Source organism: Sphaeramia orbicularis, chromosome 8 (genome assembly GCF_902148855.1).
Source record: "Sphaeramia orbicularis chromosome 8, fSphaOr1.1, whole genome shotgun sequence".
In the NCBI taxonomy this organism is placed as follows: Eukaryota; Metazoa; Chordata; class Actinopteri; order Kurtiformes; family Apogonidae; genus Sphaeramia; species Sphaeramia orbicularis.
In genome coordinates this window covers 27,069,551-27,093,764 of record NC_043964.1, presented here as the reverse complement: position 1 = coordinate 27,093,764, position 24,214 = coordinate 27,069,551, and the positions used below count along the sequence as shown (strand labels likewise).

Sequence of the window (24,214 nt, the reverse complement as noted above, 5' to 3'; positions counted from 1 at the left end):
AGGGTTTATCCAGGATGGCTGTCCATTTAACTGTCCATTTGAGTAAACACTGAAATAGTCTCATTTATGGCTGGCATATAAAACAAGAACAATTATTAGAACATGAGGTCAATGTAAAGTGGATTTCAGGTTTTACTGTTGTAGGCTTATTGTTGTTTATTTCATGCAATAAGCTGCAATCTGCAAACTGATGAAGTGATAGAAGTAACCAGAGGTCTCTGACCGACCTGTTCTCTTGACTCACACATTTGACACTACTCACTACACCACCTTTAACACCTCTACTAAAAGTTTTTGTGGTATTTCAGCATCTCTAAAAAACAGCGGAATGGAGACATATCATCACAACACCATAAGAACAGTGGAACCTCAGCATCCCTTTATGATTTGATGCTATTTTTTATTCTAGTATCTATTACTATTTGGCTATTTGTTAACTCCATCACAAGCTGAAGGCATAACTTGTAACCTTGTTAACTGCTTTTATTTTTGAAGTTATGAAGGTCATAACAACATGTCCCATTGAAATGATGATATCACTACAGATCTATACAAATACATTTAACATGGGTTTAGATCAGCCCGTTGTTACTGATCTGATACCAGATTTTAGCATTCTGATGCAGCTGCGATATTCGTCCATCATATTCATACATTACAGCTCACTGATTAAATCCTAGATCAATTATTAATTTGTTATAAATATCAGGTATGGGTTACTTCATGTCTGTCTTATTTCATTAGCCACTGTTATACTGCTAATGATAAATTGCTTTATTAAAATAATCATAGTTATTCCTGTCATTCTTTGTCAGTCTTATGAAGAATGAACAGAGTGAGCACACTTGTCCTATGTACTCTTCTACTGATTCTTACAAGACTAAATATTTTTTTGATGAGTGATATTGATGCCCAATGAATTGTCAGTATGGAATGTGGCAGAAATGTCTGGAAATTGTGTTGCTGGAGACAATCTGCACTATTACTTATCAGTTGAGTCTGTGATTCTGCATTGACTCTTGGTCACTAAAAGGTTGAGAACCATTGAATTCAGTGTGGAAAAAGTCCAGTAAATAAGATCTTCCTGTTTTGTTTTTGTTGTTGTTGTTGTTTTGTGTTTTTTTTTTTTTGTTTTTTTTTTTTTAAAAATGAGTTTTCATGTATGGTTTAAGAACAGTATGAGTTTACTTAGAGGAAGATCAAAACTGCGATTTGCATTATACAGGGTGTCCCATAAGTCTCCATACATAGGAGACATAATACATTCCTAACATATATGGTTCTAACATGTATTTCTTTATATTTCTTCTTTATAGTTCTTCAGCAGACACGCATTGAAATGTGTTCCTGACAAAATGGCAGTCATATAGAGCATATAATATAAATAAAAATGGTTTATGTCAAGAAACGTTTATTTTTCCTATGTATGGAGACTTATGGGACACCCTATAGATTTTATTTGATTTGCTTTCGGCACTTGAATAGCCGTAACTTGTATAAATGATCTGATACAAAGATTCTATTTATTTGTCATTGCTGATATTGATTTCTTGACCAGTACAGGTTCTGCAAAATATCTAGTGTATTGATTTATATTTTATTAATAGTGCAATACTAGGGTAGATTTTAGAAATTGTAAGTCACAAAACTCAAAGTGACATTATATTCATTATTATCAATTAACATAAAAAAAAAAATTACACCAATAAATAGCAATTTTTTTCCACATTTATTATTGTTTTTTTTTATTCAGGGTGAATATTACATACTGTGTATTACATATAGTTTATTTAAAAGCTTAACAAAATGTATCATACTAAATAAAAAAAAAATGGAGGGCAGAATTTACAAAATCAACTACAAAATACAAAGGAACATTTGAAATGGAATGGCGCTTCAGTTTCCACAATTTTACATGTAAACATGGTCAATATACAGTCAGTGCACATCTTAGGATATTGATGTGATAAACTAAATCTACATTTAACTTTGGAATGATGAAATGCATAAAATTCAGAGCAATTACATTTTAATATAAAGCAAAATTGTACTATAGTACCTATACTAATGACATTAACCATCTAATAAATTCAAGGAATAAACTGTTAGACTATACCAAAAATACCTGAACAAATACAGTACAGTGAAGTGTTTTTTTTTTTTAAATCCATCAAAACCCACCATCAGTTATATGATAATCACAGCTCTGTTGATAAATTATGTCTTATTTATTGTACCACACATTTCCTCTCTTAATGGTTGGAAGACAAGAAAATGCACAAAACAATGAAAACTTATCTGATGACTAAATATGTGCTGTGATATGAGTGTACTCTGGAGTATGTGCATGTGATCTTATAGGTGGAGGGTGGAATTGTCAAACCATGGTGGTTAGGACACTTAAATTCCTGCTTTTATTTCCGTGCAACAAGGAGTGTATGATAAATAGGTTTTATTACAATGTGCAGATACAGGGAGCTGTCGATTAGGTACTCTGAGGCCCGACGCTGCAGGTCGGCGTCCAACAGGAAATCCCCAGCCTCCTCTGTGCTTTGGTGGAAGTTGTAGACGTGACGAACCACCACTTTTCCTTGCTGCTTTGCCATCACAATTACCGTCTTCTGGAAACTCACACCGGCAAAGTCTGGGCTTGAAGTGGCAGGTGTAACAATGATACGAGGTCGGCCTCCGTCTGTGCGAGTGGGCTGCATGGCACCCAGCTCAGTATATGTCGATCTGGCACTGAGTGGGAGCCAGCGAGGGGAGAACAGGGCATTCCACGTCACTCTCTTACTGGAGTCGTGACCACTGGGTCCTAGCTGCGTCTGGAAGCTGAAACTGCGGTCATCGCGGGTGGGATTATTGATGACCCAGTGGGAACCCCAGGAGGGAGACAGGTAATTACGTGGAGTGAAAATACTGCAGTTGACATCAAAGTATTTGGCTAGTTGGATAGGTGAGGCAGCATGGAATTGGAAAGCGAGGTATAGGAGATCACGGATAGACTCGTAATACTTTTGTATGAGAAAGGATTGTTTCTGAAGACGGAAGAGGTGCTGAGGGGGGATCATACCATATCGAACGGCCTTTAGGGCATTTTCTACAAACGTACTGACAGGTTGGTTCTGGTTAATCCAGGCCTCCAGAGCCTCATAGAGCTCAAGTTCACTTTGTAAAATGAGGTCAGAACGCTGGAGCAAGGAGAGGAGCAGGTCTTCACTGATGGAACCCCATTCTCCGCTCTGCAGCACAGAGGACAGGTTCCAGGACAGGTACTGCAGGCAGCTGTCTCGCAGGGCCGTGTCCCCAATTTGTAGTGCATAGTTGTACCAGCCAACCACATGGCCTGCAGGGGAATCACTGGATAGATGTTGGGTCATATACTGAGTCAGACCCTGCTGCAAAGCCCAAACATGGTACTTGCTGGCTAGCTTATGCAGGGAAATGGTCTGATCAAGGCGCACTGAAATGTCACCGCAGTAGAGATACCTGCAAGATAGAAAGCTTGTGTATTCATCTATTAAAATCAATAATGGTAAAAAAAAAAAAAAACTGTTTATGCTACATGCACATTTTTGGAGTCCTATGAGTCACTGAAAGAACCCACATTGCTCAATTTTAGACTGTGCCTCAAACAGCCGGTATAATTTAAAATATTGCACTAGGTAGAACATCTACCAATGAAAAGGGAAAGTCAAAGAGGGCTGAGAGCAAATATGCTTGTGTGAATTAATATTTTGGCACATAAAAGCAGCTCTGAAATCTCTAGGTAGTATTTGATTAACAAAGTAACAACAATAAAGAACACAAAGTGAGTAATTCTTACCTGATGAACTTGTCAAATACAGCTGCACATTCAGGTGTTTCCATCAAAACCACAACGCTGTTGTTGCGGCTCATCAGCAGTTCCTCAAACACATCACTTTGCAGGGTGAGCACCAGGGTGTGGGCCTGGATCACCTTTATCTCATCCGTGTTGACAGTCTGGACCCGCAGAGTTACATCACTACCATTCCCCATGGCTAGCAGGGACTCCATACGCTGCACCAAACTCATGGAGTGATTTAGCACTGTGGCACCACTGTCCAAGACTGCCTCCTGCTTCAGGGCAGCTGTAGAAAATGGTTCAAGATAGTGAATGATAACACAAGCCTCATTATATGCAAGCAAAAGGAATATGACTTGGTCTCATGTAGCTGTAATTATTAGCTACTTCCTATTGCCTTCATTCACTCCAGGATTCAAAATGTTTTACACAAAATACTGTTGTTTTCAATTTCCATCATCATAGTCATGTCAAACTTGTAATTCTTTACAGTGTTTCATGTTAGCTGAGTTTCTGCATGTGCATTTTGTCTAAAATAAATCAGATTTGGCACCACATGAGCAGGGAAAAGGGCTTTCTAACCCTTCAGCAAAACCGCAGCTGATGACATTTATCAGACAAGCGTCGCCTTGCACATCCTTTAATTATTTTTGCTTCAGTTCATCTGTACAAAAAAAAAAAAAAAGGAACCTGACTTTCTAACCACCAGGTGGCTGACTCAGAAAACCACCAGAACCGGGGTGTTCTGAAAGGAATTCTGACTTAGCAGAATCATCCCTGCTTCTATGGGCGCTCTTGAGGGCGAGCACAAGTGGCACATACTGGAGAGTCACACATGAAAGACTCAGCATGACAAGCTGCTGTTTCCATGCTGCTCTGCCACAGCCATCAGCAGCCGTGTTGGCCTGTTTCTGGGGGTTTAATGAGACACAGGGGGAGTACATTTGGCTCTCTGGGATGCCTCACAGTCTTCATTTCTCTACCACAATTAAGTGCCCCCCACTTCAAAGTAATCTTTTTCCAATTAGCCAGCCAGCACCCAGAACCAGCTGAGCATTGTGGAGTGAGTATTGACAAATGGCACTGGCACAAATGAAAATTCAGCATTTTCCAAGGGGTAACATGGATCTTTTACACAAGTCATATTTTTTACATTCTTTAAATAAAAGAGATCTGAAAGATTATTTTCCAAGTGCATGAAACAAGTTATGAATAAAGAATGATTCTGTGTCTTTTTCAGTAGAGCTATGGGGGGGCTGAAAACATTAAATAAAACATTTCAAACACAGTCCCTAAATATCTGTGATTAGATGAATCTGAGTTCACAAGGAATTTCAAATGAAATCTCAGCTGTCAGCAGAGGAATGAGGCCTTCAAAGACTTTGGTCAAAATCAGTCAAAGTCACATCTTCTCGAAAGAGTGAGAAAACCTTTCTGTCTCTGCTTGTTCTGTACTGTATCGCTGCACCGGCACAAAGCCAGGCAGCAAATGGACTTGCCTGTCTTTCCCTGCACCCAGCAGACAGATAGATGAGGACAGGATGAGTAGAACAGATAAATACCCATCCTCTGCCCTGAGGCTGGGCGACAGCATCACATTCATGCTGTGCCCTACTACCCACTGACAGTATGGGGGAAGCTGGACTGAAATAGAACAATAGAGCTTCCCATAAAATGTAGGATACAAAAAAGACACAGAAATGAGATAGAAACAATTCAAAGTATCAATATTGTATATTCTCTTACCTCCTCTAACTGTAAGTGAGTTGAGTTGGAGTGAGAGGAGCATGGTGCCCACAAAGACCCAGGCAGGGATCCCTTGTTCACATGAGCGTACCATATCTTCTCAGTTATTCCCTGCCTCTCTTCCTTTGTCCCCCCTCTCTTCCTTTCTCTTCTCCTGACCCTTCTTCTTGCTGCTATCTCAGCCGTTTGCTTGTAGTAAGGTGTGTTGCCCCGTGTGCTGCCCGACTCCCTGTCCCGCACTCTTTATGTAGGACGCTGGCCTTTCCCTGGCGCATCTCGCAACCCCACAGACTCCATTGATTGGTGGAATCTGGCAGGGGCGTTGCTATAGCGACAGCTTTGATTGTGAATATCTCCCTTTTGGATGTTACATGGCATTGATCAACGGCACCAAGCCAGCTCTGGACTCAGATTATATGTTTACCCCCTTTTTTATATTTCAAAATCGGGGGTTAGACACTATGAAAAACCAATAAAAACACTTTAACACATTTTGATGGCACTCAAAGTGTATCAGATTCCTAACCGACTACATTTTTATTCTATTCTTGATATCCAGTCCAATCACTGCTGTGTAATTAGTCAATTAATGACTGTAGGTTCCCACTGAGACTATTCGTCAAAAGTAATTCAGGTTTTAATAAGTGTGACTAACTGCAGTCAATCAAATGCCATAAACAGTTCATGTGACACTTTTTGAGTCAAGAGCAATTATTTCTCGGGAGGCTTGTTAATCTAACGAATGGAATGATAATTTCATTGGTGCTAGGTCTTCTCATCAATTTAACATAAGCTCTGTTTAAATATTCAAGTGCCAATCATGATTTTGCTTCTATATGGAGAGACAAAGTTAAGTGATCTTCAAATCAGCTTATTATAATTGTCAATCTGAAATGCATCCCGTGCATCATACCTTCAGATTTCATTGTTGTAGTCTTTGCTAAGTGCAGTGGACCTGATAAATGTCAATGGTTTCCAACTGGCAGGGGACACACTAACCTTTAATCTTGTTAAAATAAAATCAGAGGGAGCCCAAGATCCTCATGTGTTTGACCTAGGCAAAAAATTCAAAGAGCAAAACATAAGTTAAATAAAAACTATCAGTGACATCTCTGGTTATGACCTTCAGCTTGAAATAGATGTTTAAAAGCACCATTAAAATTTGTCTGTATTTACCACTCCACTATCATTGATCTGCCAGTCCGAGATGGGTCAATCGATACTGAGATCACTGTTAAAATCTACTCAAAAACACAGGCTCAGCATAGATTTGATACTTAAAAAATCAATGCATCTGACAAGGCCATTAGTCCATTCAAAATATTTATCCTAACATGCTGCAATATGATAAATGGGTTTAAAATACATCTACCATTCTACCAATGAGATAGACAAGGAGAGACATTTCAGAGGGAATAGGGTTGTGTTGAAGTCCTGAGGGCTGCCAGGCTGCAGTAAAAATGCAGGAGAAGAGACGTCCTGTGAGACCCCAACCTGAACCACTGCTATGAATAACCTGACAGGTTCTCAGAGGAGCGCTGTGCTGCTGAAGTGGCCTAATGAAGCCTGCTGCAACAAACTGAACCAGACAATAAGACTAATAGATGAGGCCTAGGAGCATCTTCTGTATCTGCTGAACTTCAGGATGGTTGATTGAGACACACAAGTGAGACTCAGGAGTTTATGTGAATGCAAATAAAGACATTTGTGTAAAGCTCACTGAATAGCCTTTGTGCATATATGAATTAACTTGCCTTTTGTGAACACACACTACATTAGAATAATGCTCTCCATAGTGAATATAGATTGGTTTACTAGCACAAACACAATTTGTATCTATCTGAAAAACGCATGCCCTTCACTAGGGTCACATTGCTTTCTCGTTTGCAATCAGCTCCTATAAAGAATCCTCTAACAGGACCACAATGAAAAGGGGTGGATTGACCAGCTGCTGGATTTGCAGAGCGTCCCCGGAATGAGGTCCATTGAGAGATCGATTCACCACAGGGAACTCGATCAGATACAATAAACATGGCGTTTACTGCAGGCTGAGCGACAGTAAGTTTTAGCAAGATGTCCTGGATGACCTTACTGACTGAACCCTGAGGGGATGTGCCAGCTCCAAAACACCACAACAGCATTTACAGGGGCTACATGTAGGATTTCAAATATTCAAAAAGGTACCAGAATAATTATTAGTGTTTAGAATAAAGAGTTTTGAATTCATGCTAAAGATGCTGATGAATTGGATTGCTTATTTTTATTTATTTATTTATTTTTTATTTTATTTCAAACATGCAAAGAAAAATAAGACAAAACAAAGCGAATCAAGACATAAACAAAATAAAATTCAAATGGACAGAATCTATCCTCAAGCACATACAAGCCTGAATATTGCATGGTCGAAAAGGAGTAGGAAGAAGTATAAACTTGTAAAGATATGAACTGAATATTCACACAGATGGTTTGGGGATTTCTGTGACAAGTAGAGGGGGAAACTTTTAGAGTTAAAGAAAGTGACAAAGTGATAAAAGCTAGAAGTTCTGTTGTTTTCACCACTGGACACAGCTGTAAATAAAAAGAACGGAAATGGCAGAGTTTCTTCTACACGGGTGAGTTTAATTATGAAACTTGTGAAGGTATAGTCATTATATGATGTTATTATCATTACTAAACTGGCTTTTTGTTGATCCACAGTTCAGACTAGACTGTGACAGTTCTGACCTTGTTTGAGTCCAAACAGATCTTTAGTGCAGCTGCTGAAAACTCAAACCATACAGGAATAAAACATATAGCTTTATTTAGTGACTGATACTATCTGTGGCTACATGGTGTTGATCTGTTGGCAGTTTTTGTAATCCTAACTGTGTTTTGGTAGGAAACCTCCCTTTGCTGTTGAGAGTTTGGAATATCAATGCTAGGTATGACCCTTTAAGGTATTAAAAGGCAAGAGCAAAAAGCTGTTCAATATATGGAATATATAACTGCAGGGAACATAAGGCTAACATTAGCCAAGAGACAAGAAACAATTACGGTTGATTTTGTTGTGTGTCAACTGGCAAGTCTTTTACTTATGAACGATTTTGTCAATATTAACTTTTTAATTACATTGTGATGAAAGAGAATACTGGGTCTGGTAATGGCACTTTTTGTTTTAGCATGAAGATACTGCTCTTAATTTTTTACAGAAAGTACTCGTATTTTAATAGTTGAGTAATATAAATGCATAGACTGTAAATAGTTAGTACACAGAGTATTGTCAAACTGTTGACTTTTGAATCCAGAAATGACCATATATCGACGAAAAGGACAGAACTAACTAGTGCTAAGTGCTACCTCACTGACTGTAAAACATTAGACCTCATCAAGGAGCGAGTAACAAAGTTGTTTTACATTCTTGTTTAGTGGAACCCGTTAACCACCACTACCTTCAAACTGTCAGTGAAGAAATAATATATAATATGTTTTATTAAAAATCCAAAAGCTCGACTCAGCAGGGTAGCAGTCCACTGCTGTCAATCAAAGCCCAACCCAACAGATGTCAACACCTGACTTACCCTGAGATCTGATTAAGGGAGGAAATATTTAAAGATGGACTACCAAAGCACTTATAAGCGGGTCCAAATAAAACAGATGAGACCAGAGTGATCCCTACAAAGACAATATTGAGCACTATTATAGTACTATTTTTAGACAGAAGTGCAGTGTATATTTATGGATGCCAGGGCTTTTTGGAGCAAAACCCAGTGGTGGTCAGCAGTACTACATCTGTAGGATAGATACTCCCTTGCCCCTTGAATAAATGGCAACAATCCAAACTCAGAAAGAACATCACAATCAACACGACTTAATGTCAAATACATAACATTTCCGTGTTACAACCTGTAACACATGCTGGGATCAATTAAATTGCAATAATTAGGTCAAATAGAGGCCACACCTTGGAATACTGACTATAGAATAGAATAGAATAGAATAGAATAGAATAGAATAGAATAGAATAGAATAGAATAGAATAGAATAGAATTTTGTCATTGTTATACTCCAATGAAAAACAATTTGTAGCGTCTTCCTGGGCAGTCGCAGTAAAAAATGATTACAAAAAATGATCATATTATGAGTCCAACTAGGGCAGATGATGATGTGATATTTCCTGCAGTCTGTACAAAACAGGCATGTTCTCTTTTGTCTGGAGAGTTTGATTTCTAGTCTGGGGCATCTCAGCAGTGCCACAATGCTCCATTTATAATAGAATATTGGGACACATTTAACCATTTTAGAGGTCGACCAACAGTGGATTTTTAGATACTGAAATAGTGACAAAAGTTTATAGAGGGGGAAAAAAGCTGATTGCAAATTATTTGGCCAATATCACCATCGACCTTTTACACAAAAAATGAATGACAGCACATTATAGGTTTCTGAAACTGTTTTTCAGTTTATTAAAAACTGAATGACTGCTCAATGAGCACTGAGGCTAAATAACAAAAACCGAAGTCACTGAATATTAAACTCAAAGTTTAATCACTGAGGTTGAATTGATCAACAGACTGACTCTTAACAATCTGGGGGGAGCTTTTGTTTCTTTTGAGCTTTTATTTTATCTTACAGCTAGTATTTCTGGTTAAGGAGCCTAATAATATCTATCACACATCTAAAGTTTATAAATCATCCTATTACTCTGCCAAAATAATTAATCAGTCTGTCTCTAAACCTTTTATGACACAAATATAATTAAAAAATATATAATTTATTCATAGATTTATAGCATAACACAACACATGGCCATGCTGTGAATATATTTCACATATATTTCACAATGTCTTATTGACTAAACACCTGCACAGAGGCATGACATAAAACATATCAATTAGATTAAATTAACCCTTTCATATATGAATTATGAGAACTTTAATCAAGTTTTTTTTTTGTTTTGTTTTTTGTTTTTTTTTTCCTACGTGTTTTTATTCTTTAGACATGAAAAAAAGAATCCAGTTGAAAATTCTTTGATGAACCTATTTTTCATGGAGTTACAAAAATGTCCACTCAGCTTGACAGACACCATGCATTTAATTACTGAAGCAAATAAACGTGTGTTTATTGATATATTGTGTGAAAACTACAAAATAAAAACAATTTTAATGCTGCCAATCTGCTGTTTTCTCACATTTTAACATACTCTAATACTAGTCAATACTCACTTCATGGAGATAATATGCAAAATAATAAATAAATAAATAACCCTTATAATTGCAGTTTAATAACAATAACAAGCAATTAATTTACAGTCAAACATGTTACTGCTATCAGGTTTAACTAGAACAGCAAACTTACAGTAATAGTATGAATGTCAGTGTTTGGGATGATGCATTAGTGTCCATTGTGTTGGCTGATATGCAACTAAAACAACAAAACCCATGAATATACAAGAGAACAGCTATAGAATAACTGTCCACTGTAGTGACCACTATGCATGAAAGGGTTAATAAATGACTGTAAAATGTTTTGCAGTCTCTGAACGCGTCCATTTCTGCAGTAACAGTTGTCTCCACCAGGTGGCTCTGTAAAGTGGATGTACTTCTGCTTATTGATGATGCCTTGAAACAAACATATGGATTTAAAATATATTTTCAGATTTAGGTTGTGTACTTTTAAGTATAAATTATAGAAAATTACATGCACTAGATGACGTTCGGTTGAAGTGCCCGTGTGCATGTCACCTGTAAAAAGTAAAAGAGCTGCAAAGTGAGCAGCTTAAAAGATGCTTTTAATGAATTGACATGTAAATATATTAGATTTAATTACCAAACCCATGACAACCATTCATCACTGCAGCAAAATGTGACTATAATGTGACTGAATCAGAGACTGTGTTTATCAAATAGGTCACAGCACATATATTTGTGGATTACTAGTGGAAATGTTTGAGGTGAGTGGCCCTTTTGTTGGCTGTAAGCTGCCAGAACCAAATAAGTAGGCCTGGTTTTAATCTCATAGATATGCAAAGCTGGAAACACCAGAGAGGCGAGGGAGGAAAAAAAAAAAAAAAAAAAAAAAACGGACGGGATGGTTTGAGCTGAATCGATAGTATTTGCAGAATAACTTTGCAGGATAATTACTTGGATGTGACTGCAGGAGAGTCGATCATAACATGGTTCAGTAACTTCTCGGAGGGAGTGGGCGGATGGAGAACAGTCCACGGAGAACCTGTGGATTTAGAAAGTGAACTCAAACTGCGCAAAAAAAAAAAAAAAAAAAAAAAAAAGAACTGGCCAAACTATCTGCCAGAGTCTAATAATTTTTTTGCACATATATCTATATATTCCTGGAAAGGCTGTTTTTTTTTTTTTTTTTAATCTCATCGGAGCAGATACCCAGTAGACTCACCTGTCTGAACGGCTGATTCCTGGTCCAGGTAAGACCGATGGAAAATCACTTATACTCCGGTGATAATCCTAGTTTGTAATGTTGTCATGTAAATATTGTCAGGAAAAAAAACAGAAATGGAATTGGCATGTTTCATCTCTCATTATAAAATAATCAGTATATCAATACTGCATAGGAGCGACTCTTTAATGACACAGTAGACCATTAAAGTGAAGTGAATTTTCCTCAGTTTAACATTTCCTAAGTGATTCATCACCACTTACTTTAATATTGTCCTTATTAATGTTATTGTGAGGATGATGATGATTTTTTAAATTTATTTTATTATTATTTTATATATATATATATATATATATATATATATATATATATATATATATATATATATATATATATATATATATGTATATATACACTTTTTTTTTTCTTTTTTCTTTAGAAAACTTTTACTTTTGTGTGTGTTTAGTTGATTTATTTCTTTAGGGATGGGAGATGGGAAGAATGAGACCCAGTATGACTATGTTTGTATTGTATCTGGAGGATTCTCTTGTGTGAAATAAAAATATATTTAATAATAAAAGTAATACAGGACTCAAAAAAAAAAAAAAAAAAATTGTCCTCTGCATTTTTGCTTTTCTTTCAATGATGAAAAGCATACATTTTTTTATTTAATGTTCAGATGAGCTCAGAGTAAGTGCGAAGGTTGTTGCCCATAAAGTTGGAATACAATATTTTTGCCTCTTTTCATGAAAATGATTGTGACAATGTGATTTATTCTTAATAAAGTGTAACTGTGACTCAGTCTGTAAACACTGCTACTAGTCACAGGTGATTACAGGTGTGTATAAATATGAATAAAAAGAGGGATGTGTCTAAAAACTAAATTATGCCAACTTTATGTATGTATGTATATTTATGTAACGTACATCAAAACTGAGAAAACTAAACTGAAAAGCTGACTATATCATGTATCATTAACTTAATCATAAAAACAAGCATCTACACCCAGTAATTCATAAAACTACAAGGGTTTTATTGGTCAATATGTGTTACAGAAAGATGCACCCACAAAACTCAGAAACTGCATTTTACCTAAATTATTTCAGTGTATTTACAGGATTAGTGGTTCAAAAGTTATTACACATTTCAGATCAGTAGTTTGGATTTTGTTAGTTTTGTCTGAGTACAGGTTAACACCACTTTTTTTTTTTTAATAAAGGAATCATAAAGTTGACTATGGGGACTGAAAAGAAAACATTTCTAAACACAAAACAATATGAGCATTAAATGACAAGCACAGAGCTGTTACTGCACAAGGAATACTCATTATGTTTCGAGAAAAATGTTAAATGATGCCTTTGCAATTCAGTTTAATAAGATGAAACTGAGACTGAGCTGTGTTAAAATCCCCTGCAGAATAACTACAGACAAAGAGGATATCGTGTTATACAGAGACTTGTATAACGTTAGCCTCGTAGCATAATTGAGTAAGTCATTTTTTTGCCCAAATTGTCATATCTGGAAAATTTTACTCTAATCCACTCCAACTTTATTTGTAAAGCACTTTAAAACAACCGCAGTGGACCAAAGTGCTGTACAGAAGAATAAATATAAAACAAAATAAAAGAATAAAATACAAGAGTAGATTAAAACACATAGAACTGTACAAAAAAAAAAAAAAAACAGTGCTGTACAGAATAAATATAAGAACAAAATACAATAGATTAATAAAAACATAATAAAGCTGTACAATTAAAAACAACAAAAAATAACAACAATAAACCAATACCAAATAAAACAGAATAAAAATAATACATTCAAACATCTCACATGGTTTCAAAAGCAAAGGAGAAAAGATGGGTTTTAAGAAGAGATTAAAAAAAAAAACAAACAAAATAAAAACCACTGCTGCTTCATTTTACGCACATATCACAGTATGGCCAAAAACATGACTTAGGCAGTTATACTATGAGGCAAATGGTACGTAACTTTGCTGTAGCCTCATATCAGCTGTATTAAGCTCTCAATTACTCTTTGTGACAAAGTGTCTGGAAACCTATTTGTCACAGTTGCATTTAAAGTAGCTTATGTTTTATTGACCGGCTGTTGAAATAATATTGTTCATTATAACCTTATTTACTTATGTTTAAATACTAATTTGGGTTGCAGTGTTCTGTAGGTTTGTGGCGAAGACATGGACCCGACCGGCGCACCGAGAGGATGCGGTCCCAGTATCAGCTCCATATACTACAACCTGTGTGACCTGACCACAGTTTGGGGGATTGTGGTGGAGGCTGTAGCTGCTGCTGGTGTTGTGACTTCATTTCTTCTGTTAATCATCCTTATAAGCTCCCTACCATTTGTAACAAACAAGAGGAGAAAGGGTATGGTGGCGTTGCAGGCCGGCATTCTGGTCTTCACTCTGGGACTGTTCGCCCTAACTTTTGCCTTCATTGTGGGCAAATACTCCACGACCTGTGCTGCCCGGAGGTTTCTCTTCGGGGTTCTGTTCTCTGGGTGTCTGGCGTGCCTGGTGATGCACGGGCTGTGGCTTGTGCTGTTGCAGCGGCGTGGTCGAGGCCCCAGGAGCTGGATGTTGTGCCTGGGGGCGTTGGGTTTGTGGCTGGTTGAGGTTATCATCAACACCGAGTGGCTCATCATCACTGTGGCCCAGAGCCCACGCAGAGGTCCTGTTGTCCCTGATGTGTCCTGCATCATCGCTAACAAAGACTTCGTCATGGCACTGATCTATGTGATGGCCCTGCTGTTGGCCGTGGTGCTGATGGCCGCGCCCTCGCTCAAACACAAGCACAAGCAGTGGCGTCAAGATGGAGCCTTCATCCTGGTCACGGGTCTCTTCACTACGGCTATATGGGTTACATGGATCGTCATGTACGTCCACGGAAATCGAGTGGTAGGAAATCCAAGCTGGGACGATCCCACTTTGGCTGTAGCTGTGGTGACAAACGCCTGGGTGTTCCTCTTCTTCTATACCATCCCTGAAATCTGCTTACTGACCCAAGAAGACCCAGACCAGGAGCAGCCCCCTGATGGAGACCACGTCTATCCAGCAAGGAGCTTAGTTTATGACAACAACCTTAAGGAGCCAGAGCCACCTCAACAGAACATGTATGTGGAGAATAAGGCCTTCTCCATGGAAGAACCTCCAACAGGTACAGCATGGAAATCTGTGGAATAAAAAAAATCCCAGTTGTCCAAATTATTAAACACAAACCAGCTTCATGTATAGAAATGGGAACGAAGGACTGGACAAAATGTGCAATGGTCAAGTAAGGCAAACTAACCCCAAGTTGAAAACAAGTGAAGAACCAGAGCAATATATAAAAGAATAAGATTTAAGTTGCAAATTAAAAAACACTGATAATTTCATAGAATTATACTGGATACATTGGATGCATATTTTGCTTTTTTAATGGAATTATGCATTTTAAAACATTTCCCTGTGGTCTACATAAACTGTAAATGCTATGCTTGGGTCTGAATTCTTCATTAATTCAACTCCACAGGTCCATCTTCAACCCTATTTCTGAGTAATGACACCAGAAAGGTCGATTTAAAAGCTGGCCCTTTAAATGCAAATGAGCCACATCATGCCCCGCCCCCTCCAGGTTGTTGGCCGTGCTCTCTGTCCTGTTCAGCCACTTGTGTTCATTAATACAACCAACAACTGAACATTTTAAATAATCGGCTCAAAGTTTGGACATATTTTCAGTTTTTACTACAAGATCTGCAGCTGATAAACAATTATATCGTACTCAGAGACATGTTCGTCCGAAGTCTTGACCTTATATGTGCAAATGTTGTGATGTAACTAGTTATAAAATGTAACAAATTAAGCAGGAATTGAAACGGATTGTAGAAATCCACTCGATTTTTGCCAGGATGAATATAAAGATAGTTTTGCAGCACCTGGAGGGTTCAAATTCAAACTTGTTGAACTATTAGGGTCCAAATACACAAATAAATGTAGCAAAGACTAATAAAAGTAGGTTTAGCAAAATATGACCCCTTTAAAGCAAGTCCAGCAGTTAACCTATTAATAGTTTTGTTTTCTATTCACATCCAATCACCTACAAAATAACTTTTGTCATTCTAAAAGCATTAACACTTTCCAAATACAGCCATTCTGGTGAAAATTGTATGTATTTTGCATTATATATTGCACAAAAACATGCTGTAACGTCAGTTCTTCTAGTATTCTGCAACCTTTGGCCAAACCCTGAAATGAAACTAAAAAGGAATCAGCAGGACAGTACTTGAGTTAAATATCTGCTCACTGTATTTATGCTCAAAAAAATCTATATCAATGTTACTATTCCACATGCTGTCCCCGTATATGAAAAACTGTCATAAGTGGCAGGTTTTATTGAATAAAACAGAAGTAATTTTTCTGTCAGAAGTGTACAATATACTGTGTTCACTGACACACTCCTTTGGGTTTATTCACCTGAGATAGCGACTATTTTGAGTTTCTGATTTGTATTAGTGTGCAACAGAGCCTACAGCAATCTACTTATAGGATAAAGCTAAATATGTGCTACTCAGACACCATGTCCTTTTTTAGGACAAAAGTGTGATCTACTTTCTGAAAGCTGTGCCCTTGGCCAATATTAAGAAGAAGTTACATCACTCGTTTACTTGGAAACAGCAGCCACCACTTTACGGAAAGTAATTAAAGGGAAATGGAAACAGCAAAATGATTTTCTGGTCACGGTGGTAAAAGTCAGACAATGCAAATGTCTGACTTTTACATGTTCATACACACAGAAGCCAAGTAGACTACAACTGTGTTCAATTTTAGGTTTATTATTACATGTTGACAGACCAAACAGTATTTTAATGCTAGTTGCTACAAACTGTATTCTTCAATGAAAGGGCAGATGTAGCTGAAGAGACTCTGACACTTTCTCAACCCTTTTCTTTACCAGCACCTACAAAGCCAGTATCTTCATATGGGATCTATAATGGACTAAGAAGTGCCCTTTACCAGCCCACAGAATTAGCCCTGATTGCTAAAGGGCTAATTAAGGTGAGTGTGTTCACATTGTTTAAAACCAGAAAGCATCTGTTAAATCACTTTAGATCATTTTAAATCACTGTGCTTTGAAAGTTATAAATACTGTGCATTGACTCTTAATACATTTAGTATTTTGCAGATTTTTAAATTAGAAGTGTTTTGTTTATAGTAATGTACAGAGGTTTTTTCAGAGTATATACTAAACTTAGTGTGGTTACTAACCTGCCTGTTTTGTCTTCTTGTTATATGTAAGCTGCTGAATATTTGAATTTCCCTCAGGATAAATAAAGTACCAATCTATCTATGGTAATACTTTATTTTGTTGTTTTGCAGAGGGACCAGGACTTCACGATCCCTAGAGCCACAACTCCATCAAATATAGGCAGTAGCAGCTCCTTGCCTCGTCCTGCAGAGTCCTAACCATTTCAAGCAGCTGTCACATGCAGGCTGCGCCATGAACCGAGAGCACATTGCACTGATACCTACATGCTGTTGTTACAAAAACCAGGGGTTTGTTTGACTCTTAGAGTTACTAGTTTACTCTGGCAAATTTCCAATGATATGAGCCAGCTCATTTTACATCCTTCCTCATTTGGTTTTCTGTTAAATTTCAACCTTCACGTGATACTTAGATGTTCTCTACATAGATTTGAGTGTCATAGATGGGATCATTATGAAGCTGTCAACATTTCATTAGGACTGCATGTAGGAGCTAATGTATACTTAACCAAAATGAAGATTTCCATATGGAAAATGTGCTTAAAGCAATGCTGTTAATTTACATTGAATATTAGCAAATAGTGCCTTTAACTGTCAAATTTTCTGACCAAGTTAAGAAACAGACAGAATCTTAAATCCACACAAAGTGTCTAAAACACAGCTCTGCACTCATTCAGCTGTTACGTGCTGCTTATTTGCACAGTTGTGTTATAAATGTTAGTCTGGTTGTTGTCATCTGCTGACTGTAATATGTTTATCTGCTGAATATATTTCCACCCCTGACAGCCGTTTGAGTGTAGTGGCTTAAATATATTAAAAGTGTAATTGTATTTAAAATTGTTCATTTTAACTTATTAAAACTAGAAATGTTACTAAGATCCCGCGTTAATGTTTTATCTTTGGGTTGTAAGGAGAGGCAGATGGGGGATACTGCAAGAGGAAGTGTCACAAGGAATACTATGTACACAGCACAGAGCACGTATTTACATGTGGACCTGATAAGCTTTAACAGCTCTACAGGGAGCCCTGTGCTGAAGGTTCTCACACCGTCACACAAATAAGTGTTATTTTGGGAATATTACAAGACCAAGTTCAAGAATAAATTGTGGCGATGTTTTTTTTCCAATCTGAATTTAGGACTGTACCAGTCTTAGTGGCACTGAGGGGATATAAACGGCCTTATCTGACAGCAGCAGCAGCACAGAAAAGGCTGCCAGTGGCCTATTCTGTATGCACGTGTGTTACATAAGAAGCAGAGTGGGCTTAAAATGATCACACACACTCCCACAGTGCAGTTTTTTTTAAATGCTATAGTGTGTGGACAGCTTTAAAAAGAAACACTCAAAACTGTAAGGGGCAGATTAGATTCACACAAACACATTCAGACACAGAAAATTGCTTTCAATTATAATTTCTTCTCCCCTTCTACAATACAAGGTGAAATTATTCTCATGTCATTTGTCAGACACACACACACACACTTGAAGAGTCTATGAGTGAGCCAGGCTGCCTAGCAGCAGGCTGAGTAGGCTCTCTCCCAATTACACCCACCATGCTGTACTGTCAGGAGCAACTGTATGAATAGTTTCTCAGGGAGGAAATTGCTCACAAACTGGAAATCAGTCAACACATGAAAACTACAACAGAGCACACGCGATCGCAAAGATTTCAATATGACATGTCTGTAGCCTTTGTACCTTCCGTAGAGATGTAAAAACAGATGCAAAGGGCTGCAAAGACATGCAGATATGAGATCTCACCTTGTTAAACAACCTCAGGTAGCACACATCAACGAAAAAACACATGTAAATTTAAACAAAACAGGCTCTTCAGACATTTTATTTTATGACTGTTTTGTGCAACCAAGAATTATTAGATATTTAAGGGCGAGTTAATTCCAGATTAATGAGATCCTCAGCTTTTACCTATGAATCTCATATAAAAATACCTATTAAACTAATGAAACTGGATTCCAGAATACTCCAAACCTTCCAGATGCTATTTTAGATTTTTTCTGATTATATATATATATATATATATATATATATATATAATTTTTTTAATTAACTTTTATTCCTAGTCAGTGATTGGAGCTTAACTCAAAAGCATTGTCTCTTTAGCCGTAACCATAAACCCCTCGGTGATACCAGTAGCTGTCTTGTGCACATGGACCGAGTGGTTACGTGACCAACTGTGGCTAAGCTCACCTCAAGGGAACCACCACTACCAGTCACAGGCAGCTGTCCCCACTTAATGCATTTTCTTGTCACTGTGACAACCTCGGTGGATAAACAGACAAAAAAAAAAAAAAAAAAAAAAAAAAAGAGGGTTTTGCCGGTCAAGCTGAACATACAGAAATGGCTACAATCTCACAGACTGTTTTTTCACTCCAGGATACTTTGATAAACCTTAATTTATCCTCAGTACACAAACAAAGGCCTTGTTCATAACCAGAATGAACCAGGGGTAAACCTTGACAGGATTACAAATGCATATAGCCGTGCCAAGTTCTAATAAGAGTTCTGCATTTAAAAAGGCTGAAATGACCTATTTATTCTTGGCTTCAACACTCAGAAAAGTTTAGTAATGTTATAGCATGACTGTGCTCATGTGGCAGTATACCTTCACTTGGTAGACACCAGCTTGATTATGATACAAGCTGGATAATTTTACACAGATTATCATGAATCAGTGTTAATACAAAATGTTTCAGTTAAATCTAAGTTGTTGGAAGCTCTTTGTACCAACAGTTTGATACCAGCTTTCAACAGGACAACTGCCATCTAGTGGATATTAGCAAAAAAAAACCATTTATTTGTGACATTAGATAACCTCACTGGTTTTTGTTCTTACACACAAGCTGTCCAAACAGTTTTGACAATGCAAATTCATAGTTTAAATAAAAACGAGTGCTTTCCATTACACATTAACACAGAGACAGAAAGATAAGAAAGCAAAAACTGTCACATGTCTACATGTTTTGCATTTATATCATCTAAGTGGCCACCAGATGTTGTGTATTACTTACCTGAACTGTGGCACTGAGGATGGAAATGTTTGGTTTGTCCTTATGTGAGCTACACTGTGGTGAGGAGGAAGTCCATCTAGTAGTAAACATCAGTGTAGTCTGGAGTGCTTATGTACAACAGTCCACTGAGGGTTACCTTAATATTTATTTCCATTTCTCACCATCACTTTTGAATTAAACTTCCATGATGTAAAATATCACTGGAGGTTCTTGAGCTTTTCTAGACCGGCAGTCCTGGCCTCCAGCTGCTGCTGTTTCTGTTTCTTAAGGTGACGGTAAGCCTCCACTGCTCGCTCCCTCTCCTCCTCCATGATCCTCTGCCTGGCCATGGAGGGTTTATCTGCTGAAGTTGCTGTGTGGCCCAGCAGAGAGTTGAGAAGCAAATCCTTTGACGACTTCTGGTAGGATGGAGCAGAAAGAAAGAAACCACGTTTCCATTTACTCAGAGGTCTAGACCACAGAGTTCACATGACCACTTTACGGCATGTTTACCTGTGATTTGACCTGAGCTTTCTTCGGTTTGGCACTTAGACAAGGAGGGGCCATTGCTACTTCACCAAAAGGAACATCATCTACAACATAAAATACACACTTTTTAGAATCAACTTCTTCTTATATTATGGCAAGGCAAATTTATTTGTATAGCATAATTCATACACAGTGCAATTCACAGTGCTTTACAATGGAAAAGACACAAGTTAAAAAGACACAATTACAATGCACACAACAGGGCTTGCAACTAACAACCTTCACTGTCAGTTAATGTAGTTGTTATTTGGTTTGAACTGACACATTTCTTGATTACATCACAAGTTTTTTTTTTGTGTAAAATGTTGAAAATGTGGAAAAACATAAAGTCCAAGATGAAATCCTCAAATGTTCTGGAGGAGGACTCTTCACTCCTCTCAGTAAAGAAACTGGAAAATATTTAAGAGGCTGTAATCTGAGAACATGTTTTATGATATTCTCCTTTGCCATCTGCCATTTTAAAAGTCTCCCTTGATATATGAAAAAAAAAAACCAAAAAAAACTCTGAACTGCACCTACATGGTAAAAATGGCAAATTTGGAAGCACATTTCTTTATGTGGCATTTTCTTTCATAAGAATTCAGTCATTATAATGCCAAAGCATGCTTCCTTATGCACACATTTGACCAAAACAACTTGCCTCCTCACATTCATACAGACAGTGGATGCCACTAAACCTGCCTCCAGCACAAGTCTAACAATAACAAAGTATCAAGCTTGGCTGGGATGTGCAAGATGAGTTGACACTGGATTAATCTTTGCAGCTCTAATAAGTAATGAGTGCATTTTCGAAGCCATAACTTGGCATTTAATTAATTTATACTGAATAATGGGAGCACAAATTGCAAATGAACATTGTAGAGGAAAAATAAACATGCTTGCATTACCTACAAACATTTCTTTTTCCACTGTGGCCTCTTGTCTATCAAGCTTTTTCTGGTGTATTCTCAATAGTCTGTCCTTATCATGCCTGGAGAGAGACATCAAATGAATTGCAAGTATTAGACAAAGAATCATTCAATATTTTTAAATTGATGCTTTTTAGAATTTTTACACAGTGCAAACACTTTGTACTATGCATTTATTTTAATTATCCCCAAATATCCTACTATCTTGCCAACAAGAGAAGGAAAACATGCAATACATTTACAGGTAAGACAATGTGTACTCACTCTTTCTTTTTCTCAGATTTGCCCTTGTGTGCAGGACTTTCTTGTTGGTTTAATTCCAGTTCAGGCTTTCTGTCAATTTGGTTTTTGCTGAGGAAGTGGACATGTTTTGTCTCAATGTCCATGCGTCGCAAGTATGCTTTCTCAGTTTCATCCTTCCTCCTCTTGAACTGTGGGACAGGTATATCTCCGGGGTCTGTGCCCTCTTGATTACTTTTAGAGATAATGGCTGGAAATATGATCAGATTCCCAGCATTAACACATAAATATATCCACAAGTGAGAAGGAAAAGTTAACATATTTAACCCTTTCATGCATGAATTATGAGAACCTTAGTTGAGTTTTATTTTTTGTTTTTTTTTTTAGTGTTTTTATTCCTCCTTAGGTATGAAAAAAACAATGAGATTGAGGTTATTTTTCATAGATTTACAAAAATGTCCACTCAGCTACACCATGAATTTTATTCTTGAAGCAAAGAAACATGTATTTAAAACCCAATATCATAAAGTGATATGAAAACAGTGAAATGAAACCATGTTTAATGCAGCAAATCTGATGTTTTTTTTCACATTTTAACATAATACTAATACTAGTATTAATACTAGTTAATACTAGTATTAACTAGTATACTAGTAATACTAGTTAATACTAGTTATTACTCACTTCATGGAGATAATATACAAAAAATAACAATTAACAATTGATTTCCACTCAAGAACCAATCAAGAACAGCAAAGTTACAGTAATGGTATGAATTGCAGTTTATGAGATGATGCATAAGTGTCCACTGTATTAGTTGATATGGAACTAAAACAACTAAACCCATGAATATATAAGAGAACAGCTGTAGAATAGCTGTCCATTGTAGTGACCACCATGCATGAAAGGGTTAACAGAGAGAATATACTCACCTTCTTTTAGCTTCTTCTTCTTCTTGCGGGATCCCATCTTCATTTCTTGTTTGCTCTTCATTATTTCTCGAAGTTTGAAGGGAATGTGTTTGAGATGGTCTTCTGAAGCTTTCTTAGGTTTTCCATGTCGATCGAGCTTCTTATCGCTGATGTATTTTGAAGAATGGCATTAAAGAAAGACAGAGACAAACCTTACAGTAATTTGTTTACAACTGCAAAGCAAACACACCAATGTTACTTTGATACAACCTGAATCTAACTTTTAAGCTAGTAAGAGCTAGCTGCTAAAGCTAACGAGCTAGCTGACAGATTCCTCTGCTGTTACCTTAAATGTTTCCCGGCTTTCTCAGCCTGGTTTCTCGGCTGTGAAATACTGTTGTTCTTATTCTTCCCCATTTTTACTGTAGTTTTTTCCAACACATTTCGATTATGTTAACAAAACAATGACACACGTGGGGCAGCGAAGAGTACCTCAACCTACGAACTGTGACCTCGCCAGCAGGAAGAAATGTAGGAAGAGCTTTCACTCCATAATTTTTTTGTGTCATGTTGTAGTATAATTTTCCGCTGCGGTAGTGATTAAAGCATTCATTTGTGCTTATGTCCCTGAATTAGAAACAGTTTTTTAGATCGGTTATGGTGGTGAAAACTGAAAATGCGAGGAGAAACCGAACAACATGAGTCCTAAAAATGTAAATTAAATTGTGCGCCAGAGTAATACATTATGCTATAGACGATCTTTGAAGAAAAAAAAAAAACGTTGATCTCATTGGCTAAATCCATGCTGTTATTTCTATTTTGAACACTAGATGGTGCCGTTACTTACAGTGTAACTTGTAGGTAAATGGCCACATACACACTAAGAAGTATTGAAACACACTTTATTTAGATCTTCCATTGCTAAATGCTAGCTGAGCTACAAAATAATTATATAAAATGCCATAATTTAATTTTTTACTGATATAAACATCACTTGGACAGACATATTTTGTTCAGAATAGAATGGAGTTAGGTTTATTGTCACTGCAGAACACAAGCGGTACAGTGTAACAATATTCATTGCTGTGAAGAGCCGATTAAAAAAAAAAAAAAAAAAAAAAAAAAAAAAAAACAGTGGAAAAAAGTTAACAATATACAACAAAAAAACTATTACAAAATGCCTATGAGTTAATTTTTATTTCATTGTACTTAACTTGGTATATATATATATATATATATATATATATATATATATATATATATATATATATATATATATATATATTTTTTTTTTTTTTTTTTTTTTTTTTTAAATAACTGTAATAGTTTTAAATGTTCTGCCTTTATATTTTGAAATGATAGTTTATATTGTGGTCACAAATT

At 36.9% G+C, this 24,214-nt stretch overlaps 3 protein-coding genes across 6 annotated transcripts; 1 reads left to right on the top strand and 2 right to left on the bottom strand.

Moving 5' to 3' along the window:
• Nucleotides 1-1,713: 1,713 nt before the first annotated feature.
• On the bottom strand, nucleotides 1,714-5,819 carry btbd17b (BTB (POZ) domain containing 17b). The gene is made up of 3 exons (XM_030141764.1): nucleotides 5,573-5,819; nucleotides 3,827-4,112; nucleotides 1,714-3,489 (listed from the first exon to the last, which is right to left on the bottom strand). Exons 1-3 carry the CDS (start codon nucleotides 5,664-5,666, stop codon nucleotides 2,415-2,417), a joined length of 1,455 nt encoding a protein of 484 aa, XP_029997624.1. The 5' UTR covers nucleotides 5,667-5,819; the 3' UTR covers nucleotides 1,714-2,414.
• Nucleotides 5,820-11,856: 6,037 nt separating this feature from the next.
• Nucleotides 11,857-18,094, top strand: LOC115424382 (G-protein coupled receptor family C group 5 member C-like). 3 transcript variants are annotated; one of them, XM_030141608.1, is made up of 5 exons: nucleotides 11,867-11,987; nucleotides 13,083-13,084; nucleotides 14,129-15,132; nucleotides 16,909-17,009; nucleotides 17,331-18,094. In XM_030141608.1, the coding sequence occupies exons 3-5, from the start codon at nucleotides 14,154-14,156 to the stop codon at nucleotides 17,415-17,417; spliced, it is 1,167 nt and encodes a 388-aa protein (XP_029997468.1). In that variant the 5' UTR covers nucleotides 11,867-11,987; nucleotides 13,083-13,084; nucleotides 14,129-14,153; the 3' UTR covers nucleotides 17,418-18,094. The 3 variants fall into 3 exon arrangements, with proteins under 3 accessions (XP_029997467.1, XP_029997466.1, XP_029997468.1); XM_030141607.1 differs by lacking the exon at nucleotides 13,083-13,084 and having other exon boundaries at nucleotides 11,857-11,987; nucleotides 14,139-15,132; XM_030141606.1 differs by lacking the exon at nucleotides 13,083-13,084 and having other exon boundaries at nucleotides 11,858-11,987.
• Nucleotides 15,016-23,353, bottom strand: ccdc137 (coiled-coil domain containing 137). Of its 2 annotated transcripts, XM_030141611.1 has the most exons (7): nucleotides 23,178-23,353; nucleotides 22,853-22,998; nucleotides 21,945-22,170; nucleotides 21,660-21,742; nucleotides 20,737-20,816; nucleotides 20,406-20,642; nucleotides 15,016-15,147 (listed from the first exon to the last, which is right to left on the bottom strand). In XM_030141611.1, the coding sequence occupies exons 1-6, from the start codon at nucleotides 23,246-23,248 to the stop codon at nucleotides 20,442-20,444; spliced, it is 807 nt and encodes a 268-aa protein (XP_029997471.1). In that variant the 5' UTR covers nucleotides 23,249-23,353; the 3' UTR covers nucleotides 15,016-15,147; nucleotides 20,406-20,441. The 2 variants fall into 2 exon arrangements, with proteins under 2 accessions (XP_029997471.1, XP_029997469.1); XM_030141609.1 differs by lacking the exon at nucleotides 15,016-15,147 and having other exon boundaries at nucleotides 19,612-20,642.
• Between the last annotated feature and the right edge of the window lie 861 nt (nucleotides 23,354-24,214).